Genomic DNA, 21,737 nt, shown 5'->3' with positions numbered 1-21,737 from the left:
CCAAATTATTAGAGCCCAAAAATGAGTTCGTGAAAATAAAAATAAAACATGGCCTTACTGGAGAATAGAGAGGAGCCTGGCAAAGATGCTGGAGGAGCAGGGCTTGTAAAATAGTAGTTTAATGGACACTATGTGGTCTATGCAATTTTCATTTCTAAGAAATGATGATTTCATTGCTTTTTTATTTATGTTGTTGCCTTTTAAAACCCAAGTACTGGGTTTTGATTGTGCTTTTACGTTAAGCACATGTTTAATCGTATGTCACAATATGGATCTAAGAAATGCATCTTACCTCTCTCTAGAACTTGGCAAAAAAAAAAAAATAAGATTATTCAAGTAAGGAAGTAAAATGAAAGTGCCAGCCAGACCTGCTGCTGTCTCCCTTTTTGTTATCCAAGAGCCTCAAAAATTTTCTAAAGAAAAGAAGGTTCCAGCAATAGAAACTTAAATCACAATTTTCAGGCTTACCAGTTTAATGTGTTCTCGCTTCTGGTATTTTTCACTGTAATACTGTTCTTGTCGAAGGTTAAGCAGCTGCTGCTGTTGTCGGTCCTTCAAGTCTATTAGCTTTTGGGTCATTTCGGCATCCAGGGCAGCGAGGTCTTGCTCAATGGTGGATGAACCATGGTCAGGGCTGCTGGGTTCTGATCTGCAGAAAACACAGAGCTTGACTCAAAAAAAATATGCATGTCAGAGCAAGGTGGAGGGAGAGGGCTGTTCACCAGATTTCCTCCTAGGGAGAGCACTGTGTTTGGAAATAAATATTTAGATAAGCCACTTGAGGCTGAAACCGCAAGGACAAGCTTAGCAGCAGAGGGTCTTCATACACAGTTGAGGTAGAAAAGGAAAGCCAGGAAGCTGGGGGGCTGAGTGGTGGTGATGGAGAGAAAAATAATCCTCCCTTGGGAGAAAACATGTCTAGTAAGGACTTTTCACAGCTTTTATTTATTTAGTTAGGTTTTTTTTTTTTTTTGGGCTGCACCTGCAGCATATGGAGGTTCCCAGGTGAGGGGTTGAACTGGAGCCGTATCTGTGACCTGCCCTGCAGCTTGGGGCAACACCGATCCTTAACCCACTGAGCGAGGCCAGGGATCGAACCTGCATCCTCATGGATACTAGTCAGGTTCTTAACCCGTTGAGGTACAACGGAAACTCCAATTTTTTATTTTGTTTGTTTGTTTATTGATTGATTGATTGTCTTTTGTCTTTTTAGGGCCACACCTGCAGCATATGGAGGTTCCCAGGCTAGGGGTCTAATCAGAGCTGTTGCTACCAGCCTACGCCACAGCCACAGCAATGCCAGATCTGAGCCACACCTGCAACCTACACCACAGCTCATGGCAACGCCGGATCCTCAACCCACTGAACAAGGCCAGGGATAGAACCCGAAACCTCATGGTTCCTAGTTGGATTCATTTCCGCTGTGCCACGACAGGCACTCCTATTTTTTTTTTTTTTTAACATGGCAAGTATAATGTAATTCCCAGCCACATTCCTCCTATACACCCTGCATGATGATTCTGCAGAGGGAGTTGAAAAGAAACTGAATTTTGCATCTGGGCCACATAGATTGACAACAGAGAGCATGTGCAGATGCCACATACAGGCAATCCTCCCGGGTGCACATTCTGTCTCCTGACATCTTTTGCTAGCAAGGATTTGTTATTAAAATAAGTTTCTTTGGGGGCTGAACCAACATCCTTGATCTCTCCACCCCAGATGGTACTTTCTTCAAAATGCTTTCATTCCCAGCGAAAAGAGGATGAATGAGGTTGATTCCAACATATTTATTGAGTGCTCACTTTGTACAGGGTGACTTTCTTTGAGTTATTCACAGCAGAGAATTATACAGATATTTAGAAATTTAGGACGGACACACGTGGAAACAAACCAGGGCAATTCTCACTAACTTCTTATTGTCTTAAAACAGTGTGATTTCTTCAAGCTTTGTGCTCTTACTTCTTGGAAGACAATTTGAAAGAGGGACAGTGTTGGGAACGGGATACTGAGAGCAGGTTTGCTCTTTGCATTTGTATGGAAACCTCTGGAGAAAGAACCACCTAAGATCCCCAGCACATCAGATTCTGTCTCTGTCTTTCCACTTGCGGCCAAGTGGAACAGGCAGAAGAGGTTTCTGGAACCAGCTGCCACGCATTCCTTATGCTCTCTCTTCGCATCAGGCCAACATCAGTGGTGCCACACCGAGAGGCCATTCGTAGAAGTTGGTGTTAGGATCCGATTTTGTCTAATAAGGAATGCAGAATTTCCTCCATAGTTTCTATGTGCATTTTACTTACAATGCCAAATGAGAAGGAACCCTCTCCCAGGCTCTCGGACAAGGTTGCCTGAGAATGGCAAGGTTGCCTGAAGGTGGCCCTCCATCCTAGGATAAGTCTATTCCTCAACCTCAGAGCAGAGAAGCATGGGTGGGGGAGCCTCCCTCTTGGCATGAACATGAGATCCATTATCGTCTTTTGTGGCAGGAAGTCAGTGTAGTCAGAGCATAAAGGTGCTGCTTCATTCAGCCACCACCACCACAGCAGAGGCAACGAGGCAACATTTCCTGACCACTCAGCAGATGCCAGGGACCTGCTGCTTTACTTCTGGCTTTTGTGAAACCCAACTAGGAGGTGGGACCACCTCCAGTTTACACTGGAAGAAACTGAGGCTCGGTGAGACAACGTGCCTAAGGACACAGAAAGGGGGAGCAGCAGTGCAGCTTACCCAAGGACAGACATCTAGAAAACAGCAAAGGCTGTGTTCTTCACATTATGTGGAAGCTCAGTTGAGATGATAGATGTTTGGATAAGAAACTAATCTAATGTAATACTGTACACATGCAATGCACATTGTTATAAGCAATGTTACCTCAAAAAAAAAATCTAAAAAAATTAACAAGAACCTACTGTAGGAGTTTCCACTGGGGCTCAGCAGGTTAAGAACCCAACAGAGTCTCTGTGAGGATGTGGGTTTGATACCTGGCCTCACTCAGCGGGTTAAGGATCTGGCGTTGCCTCAAGCTGTGGCGAAGGTCACGGATGCGGCTTGGATCCTGGGTTCCTGTGGCTGTGGCATAGGCCTGCAGCTGCAGCTCCAATTCGACCCCTGGCCCAGGAACTTCCATATGCTGTGGGTGCGGCCCTACAAAGAAAAAAAAACAAACAAAAAAAAAAAGAAGCAGCAGCACAGGAAAACCTACTCAATAATTTTTAATAACCTATATGGGAAAAAAGAATGGAGATATGTATAGGTATAACTAATTCACTTTGCTGTACACCTGAAATGAATACAATATTATGTCAACTATATACCAATAAAATTAAAAAATAATATTTCATTTGAAAATAATATGCCTATTATGTATTGATACATTTTTGTGAAAAATAACTGCACACTCAAAACAAAAAGAAAATTAGCGAAATTTTTAAAATTTCACTGGCAAAAAAAGGAATTAATCTAATGGACATTATGACTGTCACATGGAGGTATTTCCGGGATCTTATTATGTATCAACGGGGATAAGATATGGACAGACATAGTCAGATCTCAGTGGTTTTGCTTCTTGAAAAAAAGTTTCTCCTGATGTATTTTTCAATACTAGATGCTTAGATGCTTAGGGAGTTTTGTTGTTTATTGTTTGAGAGGAAAGTACAAAAAATAATAATAATAATAATAACCGAAGGAGCGATGTTTCTGCATCTCCTCCAAAAACAAGGTTGAAGACATTTTCCCCTGTTGCCTAATATTGCCGACATAAGATCCATGAGATGAATTCTCCTGTAATTTAATACCAGGAAAATGTTTGTCTTTCTTGAAAAAGCAAGCAAGTTTTCTTTAATCAGATAAGGAGACTGATCAAAGCCATCCATATTCCCTTTTCTCAGAAGCTAAGCACTAACTTCAGTATTCAAGGCCAGAAATTACATTAAATGGTAAGTGCTGTTGAGTCAAAATACAATGTGGACCACGCATTTGATTTTTTTCTCACATATGTGATTTGAAATTTCTTGTAGCTACCTTAAAAAGAAATCAGTGGAATTAATTTAATAATATATTGTGCATAACCTGATCCTTGAAAATATTTCAACATGTAATTAAAGTCAATATAAGTCAATATAAAAAAGGAGCTATTTTCCAGTCCTTTTATTAGTGAAGTTTTGAACTCTTCTGTGTGATTTATACTTAAGGCACATCTCAATTTGTGGGGTTTTTTTGGACTTTTTAGGGCTGCACCTGTGGCATACAGACATTCTCAGGCTAGGAGTCTGATCGCAGCTGCAGCTGCTGGCCTACACCACTGCCACAGCAATGCAGGATCCAAGCCTGTGTCTGTGTCCTGCACTGCAGCTTGTGGCAACGCCAGATCCTTAAACCACTGAACGAGGTCAGGGATCAAACCCCCATGCTCATGGACACTATTTGGATTCTTAACCCATTGAGCCACAATGGGAACTCCCACATCTCAATTTCAAGGAGTCACTGTTTGTGGCTAGTGACTCATGTATTTGACAGCAGGTCTGGTAACTGGTAGACAGTCTGTGTGCATTTTTTCCCTATTTTTATAGGATTTTTATACATGTCTTCTATGATAAGTTACTTCAATATTCTATTGGAAGTTTGCAGGATATGACTTACAAGTAAATAAATACAGGAATAAACTGATGACTACATACAAATCGCTAAGAAATTAGAAGTTTTAGGCCAAGCTTTGCTTGAACTGTTTGTATGACTGTGGGTACATGTTAAGCCTTTAGTTTTCCGCTTCTTCATTGAGGAAGTGACAAAAGTTCACTCAGACAGCTTCTAAGGCTGCTTTGGCTCTAAGAAATGATGACTTTGCTGCTTTTTAAAAACCAAGTACTAGGTTTTGATTGTGCTTTCAAGCTAAACACATGTTAACCATACGTCATAATATGTATCTGACAAATGCCTCTTACCATTCTCTCTAACGTGGCATCAAGATGGGATTATGGAGTGAGGAGTGACGGTAAGGATGTGGTACAGCCTGTCTGACTCAGCTTCCATGCTCATGTAATTCCTGTGTTTCCATGTTAGCCACTTTGGGGTGATAACTGGGTGGGCTGTATTCACCATTGTGTTCCCAGAGCATACAGTAGGCACTCAATAAATATTGGTTGAATGAATGTGTGAGAGATGCTTCTCCCCAGCACGATCTGAGTACAGGGGGCTGTGGGGACCCTTAGATGCTAAACAAGGGTTATCTCTCCAGGGCTTTGTGGGTTTCAGATAGAGCAGCAAAGGGTAGCAGAGATTTGATTTTCAACAAGACAACTTGCAGGATTTCCCTGGTAGTGACTGAATTAAGGATCCCGAGTTGTTACTTCAGGCTGCAGCTGTGGTCTGTTGGCCCTGGAGCTTCTGCATGCCAAGGGTGTGGCCAAGAATTAAAAAAATAAAAACCAATCTCATCCTCAACACAAGTTGCCCCTCCAACTAGATTCTAGTACAGCGAATCAGCTATCAACTCAGCCAGCTGGTCTTGAGCCCTGAGGCTAAAACTCAAGAGTAGGACTTCCTGAATCTCTAGTCTTAGGATTTTGCCAAATAAAGAAATTCAGCCTACAAGCAAAAGTGAGCTGAGGGGAAAATGGATGGTTTTCCTTCTTGCAGGGGTGTAGGTCCGAGACAAGGTATAACACATCGATTATCCATCAACTATACTTCAATTTAAAAAAAAAAGATCAAGTGAGCATCATGATATGAAAATTTGCAAAGGAAGAAACAGAAATCAACAATAAATATGCCAAAAATTCAACTTAATATGGAAACATAAATTAAGGTATTAATGATATAACATTTTTTTGCTCTTTCATACCTTGATGATAGTTACAAACTAAAAAACAAAAGGTATAAATTGATCTAGGGATCCCATTTCTAGAATTTTATTTAAAATAATTTATGAATATGTGAAAAGATTTATCCAAGCATGTTTATTACTACATTTCCTTTTTTTTTTTTTTTTTTTCCAGGCCACACCTGCAGCGTATGGAAGTTCCCAAGCTAGGGATCAGCTGGAGCTGCAAATGCCAGCCTACACCACAGCCATAGCAACGCCAGATCCGAGATATATCTGTGCCCTCCACTGCAGCTTGCAGCAATGCCTGATCCTTAGCCCACTGACCAAAGTCAGGAATCAAACCCACATTCTCATGGATACCAGTCGGGTTCTTAAGCTGCTGAGCTGCAAAGGGAACTCTGTTACTACATTTCTTTTTTTTTTTTTTTTTTTTTTTTGTCTTTTTGTTGTTGTTGTTGCTATTTCTTGGGCCACTCCTGCGGCATATGGAGGTTCCCAGGCTAGGGGTCGAATTGGAGCTATAGCCACCAGCCTACGCCAGAGCCACAGCAATGCGGGATCCGAGCCGCGCCTGCAACCTACACCACAGCTCACGGCAACGCCGGATCATTAACCCACTGAGCAAGGGCAGGGACCGAACCCGCAACCTTATGGTTCCTAGTTGGATTCGTTAACCACTGCGCCACGGGAACTCCCCTGTTACTACATTTCTTATAATAGCAGATAATCAAAAACAACCTGTATGTTCATCAATAGAAAATCATTTAAATAAACTGTAGTCTGTCCATTAAAAAAAAAATCACCGAAAATCCATATTGATGATTCTCTTCCTTTATACTATAAGACAAACCAATAAAAATATACCTATTCAACTTACTTTTTCTTACTATCCTTTTTGGCTGTCTTTTCCAAAGCTGCCCTCCTTCTCAAGTAGTCATTCTGGATTTCATTATATTTTGTAGTGTGTTCTTTGATAAGGTCAGTGGTTTTCTTGTGGTGTCTCTTAACCAGGTCTTTCATTTCTTTGTAGTGCTTCTTTTGCAGTTTTACAAATGACTTCTGCTGCTTTAGTTCTTCAATAGTCTGAGCTTCCACTTCTGCAACAAATGGGTATGTGAGGCATGGAAGGGCTGAGATACAGATGTGAAGAGAAGTAGCAGCTGTTTGTTAAGCAGCATTTGTCTCATCTGCGCCCTTTGAAGCTTGAGAGTGGAGCTCTGATATAAAACATTTATTCCAGTTGGGCTCTATCACTTGCTAACTTTGTGACTATGTTACCAAATTTCCTGAAGACCTGATTTCTTTACTTGCAATTTTTTTTTTAAAGTATGGGTTCCCTAGAAACAGAGCCCAAGAGAGGGATTCAAGTGCCTGTGATTTGCCGAGGGGGGCTTTCTGGAGGAGGGAAGTAAGGGCAGTAGATACAGAAGTGGCTGAACAAGGATGTTGTCACGGCTAGAGTCTGGTTTCTTGCCTGATCCTAGGGGGAGCTCTGGAGCAGTGAACTGTACTATAGAATCAGTCTCAGCTTGTGGCAAAAAAGCCAGTTCTTTGCATATATGGGAAAGTCACTGGGGAGAGGCAGAAGCTCCAGGAGAGGGTGCTTCCTTTTGGCTGAGGGCAATTTTCCTTCCTCTGAGGGCAGAGGAAGCTATGAGCTGTTAGTAGCCAGCATTCACCACAGTTGGGTGCGCCAGATGGTGAAAAGGACCTGAGTGGGCACCAACAAGATCCACTTAAGGATCACGGTATTTCTCCTTTTTAGGGTTGCGAGGGTGATGAAGAAATTAAAGAACGAATGCAAAGTTTTTCACATAGTTTCTGGCAGTGTGCTTTTGGAGGCTTAACAAGTGATTGTATAGGTTCTCCCGCACCATGTTTAAGGGGCACCATTCACAGAATAGACATTGTTGGTTTGTATATTTATCACAGCATTGCTCCCGTATAAATCAATAAAGTGAGGGAAGGCTCTTAACTGTGATTTGCCCAAAGGCACCGTGAGGTTGATGGTAGCTTACATCACTAAACAGTGTTTAATTTAAAGCTGAGAAAACTTTTAATGTGACAGAGCTTAATTTTAAAACAGTATATTTTACTGATTTATGTAATCAATTCTAGAATAGGCATTTTAAAAATACCCTAACATTTCTAAAATGAAGATGGGTCATGTAGTCAATGGAATGTCATGATCTATTGGAGCTTTTCTTTCTTGACCATCCATGAATAGTGGGTGCCTTAATATTGATGGTGTCTTAAATTCAGTGAGTTACCATTTATTTAAACCTAGATTAAGCCACAGTTCACATGTGTGCATCCTTTGATTTGAACTTTCTGCTTCTGGGAAACAAAAATAAGTTATCACAAATATTTAGAACTGTTAGGAGATTCAGAAATAATATATCCCATGAATAACAACAGACTAGAAAAGAAAATGAGATATGCAGTGGATAAACATTGAAATCAGAGTAATAATTTATGTTCTTAATGTTAAGGTCTTGAAGCAATTGAAATATGCTCCGCTTTTAAATAATGTATGTGTACTCCTGACATTTGATTCTTTTTCAGAAAGAGGCCAGGGAAGAATCAGGTACATTTATTTAACGGTTTCCCTCAGGTCCAAATGGACTCATTATGGTTACATAATGACTTATTATATTAAAATTCATAATCCTCAGGAATTTCTGCAGTTTGGTGACAGATTCAACCCCACTTCTTTAAAAATGGTGTGGGTACCAACTGTGGTAAGTTTAGCAGCAGAGTTCAAGATGTTCCATCCTATGATTAAAAATAATTCCACAGAAAGCACTATTTTTTAAAAGTCTGTGCAACAAAGGCTATTCTTTGAGTATGCTCTTAAGCATAAAAGTAAGGTCCATTTATCTGAAGGAAACAAATATCACTCATAAACTATCCAGAGATAAGCACTGCTAAGTGCTAATAAGTACAGATCCCTGATCCTCATCTCTGCAGTTATTTAAGTAATATTAGAATCGGTAATTACTTATTTACACGTGTCTCTTGTTTTATGTGTTAACATTGTATCATTTCCCATGGGATTAAATCTTTTTTGTTAAATTTTTACCTTTTATATTTTTTGGCCACACCTGTGGCATGCGGAAGTTCCTGAGTCAGGGCTAAAACTCCTGCCACAGCTGTAACCCAAGCCACAGCAGTGACAATGCCAGATCCTTAACCTGCAGGGAACTCTTTGGAGTTAAATCTTTAAGCACTTGTTTTCTTTTAACACATTTCTAAAGTAATTTTTCAATGCATATTTTATGTATTATTTTGCTGTGCACATACATGCATAAAAGTGTATAAAACATAGATACCCCTTTAAATGTACACACAGTGAACAGGCTTCTATAGCTATCACTTAGATTAAAATCGAAAACCCCTTTAAATGTACACACAGTGAACAGGCTTCTATAGCTATCACTTAGATTAAAATCGAAATACAATCAACACCCCAGAGGCCCTCTTTTTGTTTCCTGCTCCCCCCACCCATCCTCCTAAGAATAATCCAAATCCATATTTCTAACAGCACAAATTAGTTTTGCCTATTTTTGTACTTTATGTAGCCGGAATAAAAAAAAAATGTGCTCTTTTGTATCTGTCCTCTTTTCTTCAACATTATGCTTGTGAATTTTATCCATGTAGTTGTATAGAATTGTAGTTTATTTCTATAGCTGTATCCTATTTTATCTGTGACTATATCAGAATTTATTTATTCACCCTGGTGTTCATGGACATTTAGGTTGTTTACAGTTACCCACAGTGCTGCTTTTGGTGAACATGTATGTACATTTTTGTTTTTCTTTGGGCCAGTATTACAAAGAAAGCTTGTATCAATTTTAATCCTGCTAGTTTCAGTAGCTAACAAAATATAAAATATTTCTAAACTGTATCATGGTTCTTATACACTGTGTATTCTATGGTCACAAATCGTTCATATTATGCATTTCTAAAATATGCTTTATTGTGGGCACTTTGGGAAGAGTGAATTCCTGTTCACTAGGTCACATTTTCAGTTTTAAACTATTCCTTGATTCTAAAATACATTTTGTGAAATTATGTTATTTTTATACTAACAGGGTTCTATCTGCCAAGTATGGTTCCTTCTCTGTGCTTACATTGTGTGGCTTGAACCAGGAGGCATATCTGGAGACGGTTTTAGAAAAGAAATATTAATGGCATTATATTTCAAAGCTGAAGAGACATCTCTCCTCTAAATCCTTAGACTGTATAATATTCAGCTGCCTATTTCCATAGGGGAAAAGTGTAGTACTTACCTGTTAAAACACTCTGAATAAGATCTTCTGTTTTGGCAGGTGCCTTTACAGAACCTAAAATGAAAAGATAAAATAAATAGCCTCCTTTAACTTTAAAATTTTTGCCCTTCCTATAAAACAATATTTGGTCCTTGACTCTAAATTTCCTTATGGAGAAATTACAAACTGCAGGAGAAATTTCTCCTAAAAATATTCTAAGGAATGTCTTCATGTTGTACCTTTGGGGAAACCTAAATAAATGTGAACCTATAAGCTCCATTTATAGAGAGAAAGGAAATCTTTCCACTTTGAATCAAAACTGTCAACAGATTCAGTTAGGCAATGATATTGCCACCTTTTGGCAAAATCAGGAATAGCAAGTGGTGTTTTAAAAATCAAAGGCTTGGAGTTTCCATCTTGGCTCAGCAGAAACGAACCCGACTGGTATCCATGAGGGCACAGGTTAAATTCCTGGCCTCATTCAGTGGGTAAAAGGATCCGGCACTGCTGTGAGCTGTGGCTTGGACCTGGTGTTGTTATGGCTCTGGCATAGGCCAGTAGCTACAGTTAAAATTCGACCCCTAGCCTGGGAACTTCCATGTGCCATGGGTGCACCCTAAAAAAAATCAAAGGCTTGGAGTTTTCCTGTGGTGCAGTGGGTTAAGGATCTGGCGATGTCACTACTGTGACTTGGGTCACCCTGTGGCTCGGGTTTAATCCCTGGCCCCGGAACCTCCATATGCTGAGGATGTGGCAAAAAAATAAAATAAAAATCAAAGGCTAACCAGTAGGAAGGAATAATTTGCAGCAAGATCCATTGGTGGTGCCAGAATCACTGTACAAAAGTTTAAGAAGAAACAGGACAGTTGCATATCTAAAAGTACCTCCCCCAAGATATCAATTAACTATAAAAGGGAAAATTGTAACTTTCAGTGGAGAAATATGGCACCTTAACCAAGTGATCTGATATCACTGATGATGAGATAGTAACCTCACGTACCCCGAATATGGTGCTCTGAGAATGGCATCACTTTTGTGATATTCTTGCCAAAAATGCATAACCCAAATTTAATCACGAGAAAACATCAGGCCAACCCAAACTGAGGGACTATTGCCAAAGTAACTGACTAGTACTCTTGTGTTAATTAATTAATCAATTTTTTTTTTTTAGGGCCACACCTGAGGCATATGGAGGTTTCCAGGCTAGGGGTCGAACTGGAGCTGTAGCTGCCGGCCTATACCACAGCCACAGCCACAGCAATGCGGGAACTGAGCCATGTCTTTGACCTACACCACAGCTCACGGCAACACCGGATGCTTAACCCACCGAGTGAGATCAGGGATCAAACCCTCATCCTCATGGATGCTAGTTGGGTTCCTTAACTGCTGAGCCACGACGGGAACTCCTATTTATTTTTTAAATGGGAGCACCCTCGGAATGGAACGGGAATTCCTATGCCAGTGATTCAGTCCTAGCTGCATCTGAGACCTATGCCGCAGCTGCTGCAATGCAGAATCCTTTAACCCCACTGAGTCAGGCTGAGGATCAAACCCGGGTCTCCGCAGCAACCCCAGCTGATGAAGTCAAATTTTTAACCCACTGTGCCACAGCAGGAACTCCTGACTAGTACTCTTTAAAAAGGCCAAGGGCATGAACACTGTCAGAGATTTAAGGAGACTAAGGAGACATGATAATTAATACACTGTGGGATCCTGAGTTGGAACCTGGAACAATAAAATATGTTAGGGGAAAGAAGGTAAAGTTCAAACACGCCTGCGGTTTAGTTGAGTATTGCACCAATATTAATTCCCGGTCTGACTTGGACAAGCATTAATGCCGGGGAAGAGGAGGCCATTTTCCAATGTATTCTGTACTATTTTAAAAATGATTCTGGGAGTTCCCGTTGTGCCTCAGCAGAAACAAATCTGACCAGTGTCCATGAGGACGCAGGTTCCATCCCTGGCCTTGCTCAGTGGTTTGAGGAACCGACGTTGCCTTGAGCTGCGGTGTAGGTCACAGGCGTGGCTCATATCTGGCACTGCTGTGGCTGTGGCTGGCAGCTGCAGATCTGATTCGACCCCTAGCCTGGGAACCTCCATATGCTGTAGGTGTGGCCCTAAAACAGCAGGAAAAAAAAGACAAAAAAAAAAAAAAAGATTCTGAAAGTCAAATGATTCCAAATCATCCAGTTAAAAGACTAAAATACTAAAATGTTAAATTCTCTTTTACTTTCCAAAGCATAAGGTTATAGTCACTATTTCAGGGACTTGTTCATATTCCAGAAGCACTTAATGATTTGGTATATAAAATTTTCACTTAGAAACATCACTTCTTGTTTTATACTCAAGTCATCTCCTTACTATTATTGATCTCTGAAAACTTTCTCTCTTTTTTTAAGGGGTGCAGATATTGGCATATGGAAATTCCAGGGCTAGGGGTCGAATTGGAGCTACAGCTGCTGGCCTACACCACAGCCACATCAACGCCAGATCCAGCTGCGTCTGAGACCTATACAACGACTTGCGCAACACTGGATCCTTAACCCACTGAGGGGGGCCAGGGATTGAACCCTCACCCTCATAGTTACTAGTCGGGTTTGTTTCTGCTGAGCCACAATAGAAACTTCCCATGACTTTCTTAAGTGGCCTCAGTGGGAGCACAGAAGCTAAAAGCAAGAACTTCAGGACTGTGGAGAAGTGAGGTACTTCCAGAGGTACCCTGTCATTTAAAAACTGCCATTTCTTCCTCTGCAGCATGGGATTCTACAAGAGTAGAATTGAACTTCAGATGCCTGGTCTAACAGTTAAATGAGATAATCCATGGGAAGGGTTGAATAGAGTACTCAGCACATGGTAGACACTTAAATTCTTGAAAAGTAAGTTGGAGGAAGATGGGAAGGAATTCTTGGCAGAGACTTAGTGAGGCAGAACTACAAACATGCTTCTAAAGCAAAACAGAGTTCCCTTGTGGCTCAATGGGTTAAGGATCCTGCATTGTCACTGTGTGCATGTGATTCCTGGCCTGAGAACTTCCATATCCCTTGGGCATGGCCAAAAATAAAACAAAAATAAACCACACCCTGCCAGTGAATGGACCATAATCTATGACTAAACAAAGACATGGAGAATCTGGGTGATATACCGTTGTGGCTTCATATGTTATCAGCAGGGCCAGATGAGCACTTATGAGTCTCTTTTGGGGTTCATTAATTTTTTCCTCCATCCCTTCCCTTCCTCATTCATTCCCTCATCACACATTTCTGAAGCACCTCCTAGGCCCATGCATCTCTATTTACGTGATGCTAGTGCTAACTCAATCATGCCACTTCCTTTAGTGGAACAAATAAACTAGAGGCTCCTAGTCATGTGGCACAGCTCTTGCCTCAGAGTTTACCTGGAGCTGGCTGGCTGTGGAGAGCCTGGGAAGGTGGTTTTGGTGCCAGGGATGTAGTGTGATTCACCCCGTTCTCTGCCGGAGTTGTCCTGGTTTCACTTGGAGCTTCTGATGGTGCTTCCCCAGGATCAACCTAAAATTATAAACATCCCTTCATTTTCCACACTTTTTACTGTGCTTCTGTTACCTTCCTAAACCCACCAGGCTACATCAGATAGCATTTTCACAACTCATTTGGAATCTGAAATATCACATTTGGAACTGTGTAGAAAGTAGGATGTAAACAGCATGGTGTTGAACAATGATTGTGGCAGGTTAATTGTATTAAGGGCCCCGATTTTTCCACCTTCCTTTGTCCATGGCCCTTGGACATGTCCTCCTTGCACTGACGCTGGACCTCAGCATGGGATCTACTTCACTTAAATGAGAGTAGAAACCTTGATATCAGCAGTGAATTGAAAAGGAGTTTCCATTTTTTTTCTTGCTTTCTCAGACCCCTGCTAGAGCAGTTGAGAATGAGAAACCACATAGAGGAGAGCTGAGTCAGGTAGGTGGGGTGGGGGGGAGGTCCTGGGCCAGCCAGGCCCCAGCCAACCACATCCATTTAAGTGAGCTTGGCAGGATGAGCTGACCCCGTCCAGATCAACAGAACTGCTCGGATGACAAAATGACTCATGAACAATAATAAGCAGCTGATGTTGGAAGCCACTAAATGTGGGGGTTGTCTGTTATGCAGCAGTAGCTAACTGACACAGTAGTCATAAGCATAGGCTGTGGAGTCAAACTTATCTGATATCAAATTCTGGCCTTGCTGCTTATTAGAGTGTGATACCGGGTACGTTACTTGTCTGTGCTTCAGTTTTCTCATCTTTGTAGATGAAGATGTATATGTACTGGGGATCAAAATATTATCTATGCAGTAAGGCTGTTTAGAGGATCAAATAAGTTGTCATTTATAAAATGCTTAGAGTATTTCCTGGCACAGAGTAAACATGTGCATGTTAAATAAATAGATAAAACATTTAAGCTTGTATAACATCACCAATGAATAATAACAGGGAGTTCCCATCATGCCTCAGAGGTTAACGAATCCAACTAGGAACCATGAGGTTGCGAGTTCGATCCCTGGCCTTGCTCAGTGGGTTAAGGATCCGGCGTTGCCGTGAGCTGTGGTGTAGGTTGCAGACGTGGCTCAGATTCCACGTTGCTGTGGCTGTGGTGTAGGCCAGTGGCTACAGCTCCGATTAGACCCCCTAGACTGGGAACCTGCATATGCTATGGGAGCAGCCCTAGAAAAGGCAAAAATAAATAAATAAATAAATAAATAATAATAATAACAAATGCATTAAAACCTATGAAATCTATTCCATCCACTCTAGCTGCTAGTCTGCTATGCCCTGTGCAGAGCAAATATTTAATGCTTGATGAATAAATGATTTTTATAAAAAATAATTGCCTCAGGAGTTATGTACCATTTTGGTGATGCTTTTCAGGGTTCTGCAACTCTTTCCTCAGAACTGCCTTCTGAGTTCAAGGCAGATTTTACTGAGAGTGAGGCTATCCCAATGCTCTACTTTATAGTACATTATATTAGGAAATGGCCAGAAGTCCTCTGGAGCCCAATGGTGCAACATTTTGTCCTGTAATTACAGACAGCAGATTGTCTTCTGATAACATTTCCATAAAATGTAAGATGAAAACGAAAATAATGACACTGATTGTCACAGTGGCTTTTAGTCTGTCCCTGAGAGCATCTCTAAAACATGAGTTCCAACATTGTTTTTGGTGATGGCAGGACTCATCGTAATTCAACCAACAATCTCTATGGACACACTGCAGTCTGCTCTGCTCAGCTGCCGGCATTGAGATATAAGGGATGAGCCCTGAGGCCAGGAGGGAATCAAGTGGAGGAGGCAGATGCTAAGCCAGTAACCCAGGCTGCCTATAGAACTCATTATGTGGAACTTTTTGGAAAAATGGCTACTTTGGATGGGGAAGTTCTAGGTATATTTATGTTATTCAGTTACCCCCATCAGGAAAATTCTCCCTAAAGTCAACTATGCCAAGGGAAGGGATTGCATATTTTTTTTCTTCAGTAAGAAATTGTACACTAGAGGCTTAGGGTCCAAATGCAGTGCAATGGAAATGCTCACTCAGTGTTGTCAGATTTTTTTTTTTTTTTCCGGCTCCCACAGGCATTTGGAAATTCCCTGGTGGAGGATGGAAGCACGTCACAGTAGCAACCCAAGGCACTGCAATGACAATGCCAGATCCTTAACCAGCTGCACCACAAGGGAATTCCAGCATTGTCAGATTTTAAAATGGATTTCTTGCTTCACTTGAAAAAGCAGATTGGGCAACAGTGGGCCTGCATGCCCACTTGGGATCAGAACAGAGGGGTTTCTGCCCCTTCTAGGATGTTCCTTTCTGTATCATTTAGATTTCGCTTGCCTCACTCCTGTAGGCATTTGGGTTTGTAGGACACACTTGAGAAGATGGAACTATCAAAGATGTTTGATGACAAAATTTGGAAAAGAGATGCATTTGCACAGGAAAGACTGAAGGAAAGGGAGTATTCTTTCCTTCAGATCATCAGCAAAGTTACCCACTGGGCTTGGTCCTCTAGCTTGGATACAGTTGGGGTAAAGTCTCCCAGGCTCCCAGCCATAGGAGGTGCCTGTGGCCACCAAACTCAGTTGCTTGGAAAACAGGGATAGAAAGTGACCCTGTTCCATGTGCAGCTGAGCTTCTTCATATATATCCAGACAGGTTTCTGAAACCATGTGTGGGGTGAATCAGATTCTTCCTAGGGTGACTGCTGGCTGAAATTAGCCCTCTGGAGAAAGATCTGGAAGAATAACATTTTGATGGAGGAAAGAATGGAAGTAATAGAAAGCCAGTTTCCACAAAGGCAATAATGTGTGACTTCTAGGATTGATGTCTTGAGGGTCTCAAGCTGGAGGTGAACGCAACATGAACCCAGCAAGCCTGTTTGTCTGTATCAGGTTGGTTTGCGTGGAGTGGTGTGTCCTTAGGAGACCAAGTTCCATCATTAACTTGAGTCAAGATGCAGGAAATAGAAATCTCTGCTTAGCAAGGGTAAGACAAAGCCCTTACATTCCAGAAACTGACATAATGGATGACTTCAAGGATATTTTTTTAAAAGCAGATCAATTCTGAGGAAACATACTGGCAAACACTTTGTAGTTATAACTGAGGATCAAGAGTTCACCAAGGTTTGGGGTTGGCTCTGAGGGAAGCTTTGGAGAAATGCTTGGTCCAGGGGTCCTGGGGTTGCCACCAGCACGGAAGGTTGCATTACACAACCCTGGGGGTGGGGGTGGGGTGAGTGGGAAGCACCCTACACACTGTATAGGAACAGGCAGTTCCTAGAAATGATGGAAATGAGTGAAAAGGACTAGATTTAATGCAACAGAGCAAAGCGAGTCTGCGCCCAGAGCTGGAGAGGAAGCTCTTGGGAAGGGCCTCCTGAATTCAAGACTTTTACTGCTTAGGCTTCGAGGAAAGCCAGAACGCTGAATTTTTATGTCAAATCTCCCAATTTAAAATCACTGTGAAGCCAAACAAAGCTCATTTTCAGGCTGCACGTGGCCCAGGAGCAGCCCCCTCTATCATCTGCTCAGAAAGAGTTTGCCTGGATTTCCGGGATTGCGTCAGGGTGGGCCACCCACCCACAGTGAATGCCAGAACCACAGTGCATGGTGGGCAGGGCCGACTGGTCTGCAGCCTCCCACCCCCCACCTCCTTGCCCCAGTGGCCTAACAAAGGTGGAGAGAAGAGGGCTGGTGGGCAGGAAGGATGCTGAATGCTGGGCTAAGGAATCTGGGGCCCCTCCTGTAGCTTGTTTAGGGGCCTCTGAGGATTTTCTAGAAACAGATTTTGTCAGTTTTGTGAGAATCTATAATAGCAAATATTTCAGACTGATGCTTAAAATATGCTGCTAACAGGGCAGTATACACAGATTTTAATTGACATTTCCCTGATGGAGATTGACAATAGAAACAGCTGTAGATCACCCTATGCCAGACACTGTTATACATGCCAGCTTCATGGCACCCAGAGAGCGACAACCGCTCAACTCCATTATACAGCAAAGAAATCAGAGGTGTTGTTAAAGGTTTTTACTAAAGACATTATTAAAAGTCATGTAACTTGCTAGAGACCACACCGTTAACAGTGGGATTGGTGTTTGAATATAGGTTACAGTCTAAAGTCTGGATTTTTCTACTGCCCTAATTCACTCTGTATCCTATGATAATTGCAACCTAAGGAACCACTATAGTTGCTTACTTTGCTGCCAGAGATACAGAGATGTATAAACATTATTCTCAAAGAACTTACTCTGCTGCACTAAAAAAAGGCATTCATATATTAAAAGTTGAACGAATTAAATAAAATAGTTAAGTAAGTTAAATACAGGAGTTGAAAAACAAAAAAGCCCCTCTACAATTAAATTAAATTTCTAACATAATAACTAGAAGGTTGAATAATTCCCACTCCCTGGATATATGAGATGAAATGCAAAAGCCAAATTCTTTGCCCCACTCACAAGAATCACTGGAAGCTAACCCTTGTGACTTTATTTCTCCTCAGTCTTTTTCCAAATTTTTTTTTTTAAATGAGTTTGAACAAAATAATCATGAAGTCCTTTCGTATCATGCTGGAAATTACAATAGAAACAAAAGCACTAAAATTATCAGTTTTCTCAATTTAATAGTGAGACTTTGGGGATCCAATTAAACAAATTTCAAAGAAAGAAGGTTTAGAAGTTAATATTTCAGGTGTACTAGATATTGCTTCGCTGAATGGAGAAAAATGTGCATAATTATCTACAGCAGAAGTAGGTCACTGCCCTCCAGTGGCCAAATGAAAGCATTACAATATTTTCCCTTCAAAATACAGAATTGTGAATCTGTTAAATTCAAGGTTTTATAAAAATAATATTTATGTCCTTCCTGTTTCAAAATGAATAACACTGCCTTTAAAACATAATACAGAAGTACCCTGGTGGCTCAGTGGGTTAAGGATCCTGCATTGTCACTGCTGTGGCTTGGATCACTGCTGTGTTTTGAGTTTGATCCCAGGCCTGGGAACTTCTGCATGCTACAGGAGTGGGCTAATAATAATAATAATAATAATAATAATAATAATAATAATACAAGTGGATCAGTAAAAGAATAATAGGAAAGGCCATTTTTACAAGTTTTAGAGAAGGTAGAAATGCCATTTGGTATACTTGCTAGTTGAAAAGACTTCCATCCTGGGCAATGAAAATTTGGATCTGACAATCAAGCAATAGAAAACTAGGATTTGGGAAATTGGTGGTTAATATGTTAAGAAAAGGGTCTTTAAATACCAAAATACATGACTGCACTGTTGATGTGGGTGTCTTGCTAAGTCATCTAAAAAGTACAATCCATTCCATATCATGGTTAGGATGACAGCATCTTCCCTCAGAAACCAGATGGGTAAGGGGCAAAGACATCAGTGTTTCCACAATGTTAAGAGCAAGACTCATACTTTCATAAAGCAAAAGTCCAGTCCACTCAAGATGTGGGCAATGGATGTGGTTTCACCAAAACTAGCCTTTCCCTTAAGAAAGAGCTTCCTTAAACATATGTAAAACTGGTACCTTAAATTTACATTACTTGAGTGAAATTACATAATGGATTTGCCCCACATTTCTAAAAAATTCAGAACATTTGAAAAAAAATTATATCCTGATGTATGTGTCTTGAAGTGTTTAGGGATAAAGTATACTAATATTTGCAGCCTACTTTGAAATGTATCAAAAATAAGATGGAATAAAAAATGGCTAGAAGCATAGATAGATGGAAATATATGTGATCAAGAGAATGCATCAAAAATATACGGGTGTTCTTTGTACAATCCTTTCAACACTTGCATATGTTTGAAAATGTTCACAGTTAACTATGGCAAAACTCCTATATTTTGAAGAGTTCACCAGAGTGAGTTTGAAGCAAAAGATAGCTTTAAGGAGCTGAATAAATTCATCTGTTGGCTTCAGTCTTTGTCATCATATGTGTCATCATACAAAGAGATCATCAGCATTGACTTGGTGTCACTCTGTTGAAGTCTTAGTGACAGCAGAAAGTTATACGCATGTGTGAATTTTTACTAAAGTCCGTCTCTTCCTCAGACTGTAGGGCCTATGACAGCATATGATTTTTCTCATCATTATATCTCTATAATGCCCAGCATGGTGATTGACAGAGTGTGTTAAAAAAAAAATAAAAGCTTTTCTTGAATGAATGCATGGAGAAATCCAATTTGTTTCAATAGATGAGGTAATAAGTGTAATCAATAGATGCAGTATTAATGACAAAGTCAAGAAACTAAAAAGCCACATAAATATTACGGTAAAAATTTTTTTCAAATAAATGAATCAATGAGTCAAAGAAGCTATTCTTTCGTTGCCTGTGGTTAGAAAATCTCCATTTGATTCATAACAATTGTAACACTTAATTTAGAAAGTGATTGAAAGGTGACAGGACGTAGCTCTGCAGACCATTTTGTGTTGCATATGTTGCCATTTCCACCAATTCTAACTTATTAAAAATATTTTGACATAGTCTTCAAAGAAGTCAGTGGACTTGAACTCTATGAGTTAGGCAGAAATCATGGATTCCTCCTTTAAAGAAAACGTGGACCAACCACCCTTTTTACATTTATCTTTAGGAAATGTATCTTTCATATTAATTAAGCCAAGTTATTTGGCAAAGACGATAGTTAATCACTCACAGAACAGGTTCTGGAAAATTTCTCCTATAGCCCTTCCAAAGTCCTGTGATTGAACTGGCGTTTTAGAGTAGATGGAATTAATGGCTTTTTAATTCCATTTTAATTCTATGTAGGGAGAGGCACATGCTTATAAGAGACAGATGTAGGGCTCTCAATGTATGTTCCCTGGACTGGAAGCATTAGCATCACTACAAACTTATTAGAACGCAAGTTCTTGGGTTCACCCCAGATCTACTGAACCAGAAACTCTGTGCTTTAAGGAGCCATCCAGATGATCCTGATACATACTAAAGTCTGAGAGCTTTGCTACTCAAAATATGGTCCAGGAGTTCCCGTCGTGGTGCAGTGGTTAACGAATCCAACTAGGAACCATGAGGTTGCGGGTTCGATCCCTGCCCTTGCTCAGTGGGTTAACGATCTGGTGTTGCCGTGAGCTGTGGTGTAGGTTGCAGATGAGGCTCGGATCCCGTGTTGCTGTGGCTCTGGCGTAGGCCGGTGGCTGCAGCTCCGATTCGACCCCTAGCCTGGGAACCTCCATATGCCATGGGTGCGGCCCAAGAAATAGCAAAAAAGACAAAAAAAAAAAAAAAAAAAAAAAAAAGGTCCATATCCAGCAGCAGCAGCATCACCTGGGTGCTTGCTAGAAATGCAGAACTTTGTGCCCTGCTCCAGACCTATTAAATCTGAATTTGCACTGTAACAAGCTCCCCAGGTGCTCTGTATTCACATTAAAACTTGAGAAGTTCTGCTCTGAAGCAGAGTGAAACACTCTGTCATTTAGAGTCATTTATAATCCCTATGGTATTGGACAGAGAATGGATTACAACATTCAAGTTTCTGGATTCATTGCTGTTTTAGGCAGATGAACCCAAAGCCCTTCACTGGAATCCACTGAATTTTTAAAGAATTGTTTTGGAGGAGGTTTGTAAAAGCAGTAGAACTGAACTGTTCATTGAGTAGTTTTAACTCAAGTGAATACATGGTCTTCCTTTGAGATTTCCCTGGTTCTTCCGTTCAATGGCCATTGGTATTAGGCAGCCATTCTACCCTTATAAGCAACTGTTCCCTCTTCTAAAAATGGGGACTGTATGTCTGTCCTGGTTAAGGCTCAGTTATCCAGGGTATCCAATAAAAGTGCCTGGTAAACACCAAAGCTGTGTAGAAATGAAAGAGTCTATCTCCTAAAAGGGAAACTTTTGCTTCCTACCTTATTGAGTGCTTTAAAATTCAGGGATGGTGAGAAACTATTGTTTCTATAAATTGGTATTTTGCTACATCATTATTTGAGGAGGAATAGGATCTAAAATGACCCTAAACCTCATCTTTGATTTTAGCACCAAGGTCATGAACAGTGGATAAAGTGTCAAGCTCCCATCATGGAAAATTTAAATGACACCAAGGCCCTACTGAGTTTAAACACTATCATTTTTGAGAGCACCACCTTAGATTTTATTTTTGCTGCTGGATTACC

At 40.8% G+C, this 21,737-nt stretch overlaps 2 protein-coding genes across 7 annotated transcripts in view; one reads left to right on the top strand and one right to left on the bottom strand.

The window, feature by feature from the left end:
* PLCB1 (phospholipase C beta 1) overlaps positions 1-21,737 on the bottom strand; it is a 746,923-nt gene that overhangs the window by 107,712 nt on the left and 617,474 nt on the right. For 4 of the 5 annotated variants that reach the window (XM_021077401.2, XM_021077400.2, XM_085003046.1 and 1 more), the window contains 4 exons: positions 13,484-13,616; positions 10,111-10,164; positions 6,696-6,915; positions 469-649 (listed from right to left, as the gene is read on the bottom strand). In XM_021077401.2, coding sequence (XP_020933060.1) covers positions 469-649; positions 6,696-6,915; positions 10,111-10,164; positions 13,484-13,616 — 588 coding nt within the window. Of the gene's footprint in view, positions 1-468; positions 650-6,695; positions 9,194-9,257; positions 10,165-13,483; positions 13,617-21,737 lie in introns of those variants that run through there. The other variant, XR_014831904.1, reaches the window with a different exon arrangement.
* Positions 1-21,737, top strand: part of LOC146395186 (uncharacterized) — a 255,009-nt gene that overhangs the window by 222,278 nt on the left and 10,994 nt on the right. The window lies entirely within an intron of this gene.

This window comes from Sus scrofa, chromosome 17 (assembly GCF_054392235.1).
Source record: "Sus scrofa isolate SSC_HxYL_T2T_F1_AM1 chromosome 17, Sscrofa_HxYL_maternal_Yorkshire_Landrace_v2.0, whole genome shotgun sequence".
Taxonomy (NCBI): domain Eukaryota; kingdom Metazoa; phylum Chordata; class Mammalia; order Artiodactyla; family Suidae; genus Sus; species Sus scrofa.
Note: the sequence above shows the minus strand (reverse complement) of the source record. Positions and strands in the feature narration are given on the sequence as shown.